The following is a 6,380-nucleotide window of genomic DNA, read 5'->3' on the forward strand; positions in this document are numbered from 1 at the left end:
TATAACTTCACGGGACCGCTCTTATATTACAGACTACTGCCCAGGCCCCACGGTGGAACGTGGTCCGTGTTCTTGCTTTACACTGCAGCAGTAGACCCCAAAGATGGAAGCTGGACCGTTCAGGTGTGAATAAACTCTGTTATTCCTAGTTTATCTTGGTCTGGTTGGCATATTATTGGAATAAGAGACAACGCTGTAACACGGATAAAAAGTTAGCATTGTTAGCTGCTGTTTTTCTTTTCTAATTCAGTGATGGATAAGATATCTGTAATATACAAATATTTCAATTTATTTAAGTGATTGCAGTCCATGTCAACGACGTGGCTATGATCAAAACTGTTTATTTTACTTTACAAGATATTATTTTCTCTTATTTTTTGGGGATGACGAAAAGTACAGGCCGCTTCTTCGGCATATTTCAGCGGGAAGCCTGTGAGTGATACATTCCTTAAGTGCGCCCTCTGCTGGTGTAACTACTAACTTCACGACCTCTTACAACCAGCGGAAGGCAGGAAACCGTAAACTCCAGGTTCCGGCAGTAGAAATAATCATCAAGAGACAAAGTCAGAACAAAAATAGATATTTCAGTTTTTTTAAAATGTCGGAATTATAAATTAAATTGAATTAGGAGATTAGCCATAGCTACAAGTGGGAGAAAAAACGTTTGGAATGAAGAAATCATGACAAAAGAAATCAGACATGGCAGTTGAAATATCACTGAAATAAATTAGTCGTTATATTTAGAAAATGTCCTGGAAATAAGTAAAAACATCTGAAGCCCAAGAACTACAGTTTATTATCACACTGTTTGAATTAATGCTGCAATAATTGACTGAAAAGAGGCATTAAAAAAATAACTATTATCTATTATTTGACATTTGTTCATTTTTCTCTTTATTTGTATTTAGTCAAAACACTAACACACTGTCAATTCAACATTTTTATTAAATTGTTGTTACTTGTTTTTTTTTTCCTGTGCCAAACAACATATTGATTGTTAATAAAAAAAAAAAAAGATCAACCTTGTTAACCATGTAGTGAAGTGGTTTTAGAATATGTGTAGTCTGGGCTTAGAGAGAGTGTTTCATATTCCCAAGAGGATCGAGACCAGTAAAAAAACAAAAATCTAAATTTATATATATATATATATATATATATTACTTGATTCAGTCAAGCCTACACTGGGTTACACCCTGGTTGTGGTGGTTCAGGTGCAGGTGTAACGATGTGCTCTTCACCTGTCGGTGTCTCCACTGTAAATGAGTTGATCCATTACAACGTGACGACACATTACTCAGAGTTACACTGAGTTGAATCAGAAGTGATTTTTCTGCCCCCGTTGCATCACTTGTTTACTGCCGATTTTCCGTCAGGCACAATTGGTTTGTTGCATCATTGCCAATCAGTGTTTGTCAAACAAACAAACAGGTGTTGTTTTTTTTGTTTGAGTTTTTAAATAATTGTTGCACAATAACATCATTCTCACCTCGGTCTTTGTTGATTGTTGATGAGTCGATTTGTTCATTTTTCTTTTTTTTAATAAAGAATTCTTTGTTTTTACAGGGGCCCGACAAGACCTCTCGTCATCCAGGGGAGATGTTCAACTCGTTGCCCTTCTCTGATTGGACGATCTGACAAAGCAGGATCCCAAAAGTGTTGGGTCATTTTCCAAAAGGTGTTTTCTGTTTTCATATCAAGGTGAGGACTTCTGGTGAAACAGACAGTCCTGAGGATTATTAGCTGTGTGAGTAGACCAGTCCAGAATCCTGCTGACACTGGTGAGTACATTTAATATATATATATCTATACTGTATACACATATAAAATACACAAGGAATATCAGCACAGACTTAGATGTTCCTATTTGACCTTTTGCAGCAGTTACCCCTGACAGTGATAGTTAGTTAATAAAATATGTTGACTTGGTCTATAATAATATGTAGCTCACCAACATACAGTCATAGTGGTTCGACATGGACATTAGTATCTTTTCTCCATCGGTTTCTGTTTGCCTAACTTTACATTTATACTAGATGCTCGATAAATAAGTGCAAAACAATTAAGTATGGATTGATATTTTGGGGTTAGAAAATGCATTCATATTGTAAAATCTATGGTTGGTCATTCTACAATGTGGAGAAAATACAGCCTTAATTAGCTCTGAGACTCTGCTGGAGCAGAGGTGAAAATCCCATTTTATTAATGTGTGTGTGTGTCTCCGCTTTAAGGTCCTCCACATACAGTAGATAGATAGAACTTTACCAAATGCCTCTGGAGTTTCCTTCAAGAAATATGTATTATGTATGTGTATATATGTATATACGTTCAGTTTATACAAATATATACATACTGTACACATATACACATAAATACATATATATGCTTTATATACATATATTTCATATACATTTGGATATATATGGATATATAAGATATGCATATATGTAAGTCCATATACACCATATCTATGTAAATATGTAGCATATATAAAGTGTATATACTATACATGTGTATATCTATACATGTATGCATACCTGTGTGTGTGTGTATATATATATACGGCCACCGAGGGAGAGAGGGAGAGCGAGAGAGAGTGAGTGTCTATGTATGTTTATATGTTTGTTTATTTATATTGTATGTATTTTACGTTTGTATATATATTTATATATGGAGGCAAGCATACATGTGTTTATGTATGCATATACATAATCGCATATATTCAAATATATGTGTATATATGTATGTACATTCAGTTTATACAAATATATACATACTGTACACATATACACATTAATACATATATGCTATATATACATATATTTCACAAACAATTGGATATATTTAAACATGCATATATGTAAGTCCATATGTACACTATGTAAATATGTAGCATATATAAAGAATATATACTATATATGTATGTCTGTATATATATAAATAAATATATTATATATATATAGGTGTGTGGGTGTATATGTGTTTGTTACTGCCTTTTTATAAAAACACCTTTTAAAGACAACAGAGTCAACAATCTTTCACAACAAATCACCTTCAAATTCCAGTGAGGTCCACCCAGGTTCTAACATGTGAACAAGTTCTACAAATCACTTTCAACAGTTTGTGTTTGTCTGTGGTCTTTAACAGCAGACTTTTCTTCTTCTCTATCTGTCCCAACAGATCCTGTTCACTATGGAGGAGTTCCACATAAACTCCTCGGTGCTCCTGATGTCTGTCAGACCCTTGAACTACACGGTCAGAGAGAAGACAATATACGAGCAGTGCAGACACATGCCCACCGTCCTCATCTGGTACCTGACCCTGCAGTTCATCAACATGTTCCTAGGTATCCCGGCCAACCTCATGGTGCTGTGGCTCATCCACAAGAACAGAAGTGACTCCTCCACCTCCGACATCTATATCCTCCAGCTAGCCGTGTTAGACGTGTTCTTCTGCCTCATCCCTCCTCTTGAGCTGACCAACATCGTCTTCCTGACCACCAGCAGTACCTGGTACGTCCTTCGCTTCTTCTACGGCATCAAAGACACCTCGCCTCTGATTCTGTCCTGCATCTGCCTGGACCGCTATATCGCCGTGCTGCATCCGATCACCTTCACCAGGCTTAAAGACCGGCAGCACAGGGCAGTCCTGGTCATAGTGGTCTGGCTCATCATTCTGGCCTACGCCGCAGCTAAATGTGTGGGCAACATCCCCAACTTTGAGAAGGTCTTCACATGGATGATTCTTGCAACATTTGCCTTCATGCTCTTCTGCAACATCGCCATCCTGTGGGCGCTACGGCAGTCTGGTCCAGGCAGAGACGAGATGCACCCCATGAAGAAGAAAGCCTTCAAATTTGTTCTCATCATCCTGGCCATCATAGTCTTCAACTACTTTCCACCAGTGGCGCTGTTTCCCTTTCAGGACTATTTTTCTCCAGAAGTGTTCCGCTGCTACATTCACTACGTGGCCTTTGGGCTGATGGACTTCAGCAGCACCATCCAGCCGGTTCTCTATCTCTCCAAGGAAAAGATACCACAGAATCTTCACTGTTGTCAACCCTAAGTTGTTCTCGAGTCTGAAGACGAGGTTCCCCTTTGATGCGTTCCCTTACTCCTAAATAATTAGATAATATCATGAAATTGTCCACATGAAGTCGAACACAAGAGCATTTTCTCTGGTTACACTCCACCGTCCAAAACCCTGGAGAAGAAGACTTAGTACTCACCCTGTTGCCTCTACTCACGTGTGATGTTAGAAATCTTATAAGACCAGGTGCAGGCAATCTTTTTGACTCGCTGCCCACAATTCTACTAAAATTGAACGGGGAGGCGAGTCAGGAGCGCATAGATAAAGTGTTCGTGAGAACTAAGATAAATGACATGTAAAAGTCATGCAAAAAGGCTAACATGCTGTTGTCATTTTCTACTCCAACTATTGAGGAAACATGGGTATTACAGGGAAGAGGCAGAAGTATAATGATAATAAAAATAAATTATATATTTTGGAAATGTTTGGAGGGCTGGATTAAAAAGATGAACGGGACGCATCGGGCCCCCGGGCCTTAGTTTGTCCATGTTTGTATAAACCCATTACACGACACATTATGCGACTTCCGAAGTCCGAACGTAATATCTTCAAGATCTATCACACAACATTGAACTATTCTTAGAAATATATATTTATTCTAGTGTCATCAAAGAAACAGTACAAACAACAAGATTTTACAGCTATGCCAACAAATGCAGCCACATAAAAAGTGAACACTTGCAGGGTTTACATATTTAAATTCTAAACTATAACAGGTGGCATGTAAATAAATTCTGTGAAAGAACAAGAGACCACTGTCTGTCTACCAAACCAGAACACGCCCTGAACGGACGCCAAGGTTTCTTCCATGGTATGAACTCATACTCGTCATTTTGACACGGCCACCGAGGGAGAGAGGGAGAGCGAGAGAGAGTGAGTGTCTATGTATGTTTATATGTTTATTTATATTGTATGTAGTATAAATGTGTGTGTGTGTATATATACATATATTTTTTTTATATATACAAACAAGCATACATATGTGTATATATGTATATACATTCAGTTTATACAAGTATATGCATACTGTACACATATACACATTAATACATATATGCTATATATATATTTTACAAACCTTTGGATATATTTAAACATGCATATATGTAAGTCCATATATACACTATATCTATGTAAATATGTAGCATGTATAAAGTGTATATCAATATATGTATATGTCTGTATTTATATATAAATATATATGTGTGTGTATACAGTATATATATAAATATATATATGTGTGTGGCTGTATATGTGTTTGTTACTGCCTTTTTTATAAAAACACCTTTTAAAGACAACAAAGTCAACAACCTTTCACAACAAATCACCTTCAAATTCCAGTGAGGTCCACCCAGGTTCTAACATGTGAAGTTCTTCAGTTAACCAGGTTCAACAGTTTGTGTTTGTCTGTGGTCTTTAACAGCAGACTTTTCTTCTTCTCTATCTGTCCCAACAGATCCTGTTCACTATGGAGAAGTTCCACATAAACTCCTCATCCTTCAACTACACCGACAGAGAGGAGACAATATACGAGCAGTGCAGACACATGCCCACCGTCCTCATCTGGTACCTGATCCTGCAGTTCATCAACATGTTCCTAGGTATCCCGGCCAACCTCATGGTGCTGTGGCACATCCACAAGAACAGAAGTGACTCCTCCACCATCGACATCTATATCCTCCAGCTAGCCGTGTTAGACGTGTTCTTCTGCCTCATCCCTCCTCTTGAGCTGACCAACACCGTCTTCCTGAGCACCAGCAGTATCCAGCACATCCTTCTCTTCTTCTACGGCATGAAAGACACCTCGCCTCTGTTCCTGTCCTGCATCTGCCTGGACCGCTATATCGCCGTGCTGCATCCGATCACCTTCACCAGGCTTAAAGACCGGCAGCACAGGGCAGTCCTGGTCATAGTGGTCTGGCTCATCATTCTGGCCTACGCTGCAGCTAAATGTGTGAACAACATCCGCAACTTTGGGAAGGTCTTCACATGGATAATTCTTGCAACATTTGCCTTTATGCTCTTCTGCAACATCGCCATCCTGTGGGCGCTACGGCAGTCTGGTCCAGGCAGAGACGAGATGCACCCCATGAAGAAGAAAGCCTTCAAATTTGTTCTCATCATCCTGGCCATCATAGTCTTCAACTACTTTCCACCAGTGGCGCTGTTTCCCTTTGAGGACAAATTTTCTCGAGAAGTGTACCGCTGCTACATTGACTACGTGGCCTATGGGCTGATGAACTTCAGCAGCACCATCCAGCCGGTTCTCTATCTCTACAAGGAAAAGATACCAC

General features: G+C 38.8%; 2 protein-coding genes across 4 annotated transcripts; both read left to right on the forward strand.

Annotated features, from left to right (window-relative positions):
* Nucleotides 1-16: 16 nt before the first annotated feature.
* Nucleotides 17-4,954, forward strand: LOC103390233 (proteinase-activated receptor 3-like). 3 transcript variants are annotated; one of them, XM_025062800.1, is made up of 4 exons: nt 17-123; nt 1,564-1,778; nt 3,178-3,252; nt 3,325-4,954. In XM_025062800.1, the coding sequence occupies exons 3-4, from the start codon at nt 3,190-3,192 to the stop codon at nt 4,060-4,062; spliced, it is 801 nt and encodes a 266-aa protein (XP_024918568.1). In that variant the 5' UTR covers nt 17-123; nt 1,564-1,778; nt 3,178-3,189; the 3' UTR covers nt 4,063-4,954. The 3 variants fall into 3 exon arrangements, with proteins under 3 accessions (XP_024918568.1, XP_024918569.1, XP_008324237.1); XM_025062801.1 differs by having other exon boundaries at nt 3,344-4,954; XM_008326015.3 differs by having other exon boundaries at nt 3,178-4,954.
* A 490-nt stretch (nt 4,955-5,444) lies between these two features.
* On the forward strand, nt 5,445-6,373 carry LOC103390245 (proteinase-activated receptor 3-like; the record flags this gene model as incomplete). The annotated part of the gene is made up of 1 exon (XM_025062584.1): nt 5,445-6,373. A coding segment is annotated over exon 1 (819 nt), but the record flags the coding sequence as incomplete, so codon positions are not given.
* Nucleotides 6,374-6,380: the final 7 nt, after the last annotated feature.

The sequence above is a fragment of the Cynoglossus semilaevis genome, chromosome 14, assembly GCF_000523025.1.
Source record: "Cynoglossus semilaevis isolate Cse_v1.0 chromosome 14, Cse_v1.0, whole genome shotgun sequence".
Taxonomy (NCBI): Eukaryota; Metazoa; Chordata; class Actinopteri; order Pleuronectiformes; family Cynoglossidae; genus Cynoglossus; species Cynoglossus semilaevis.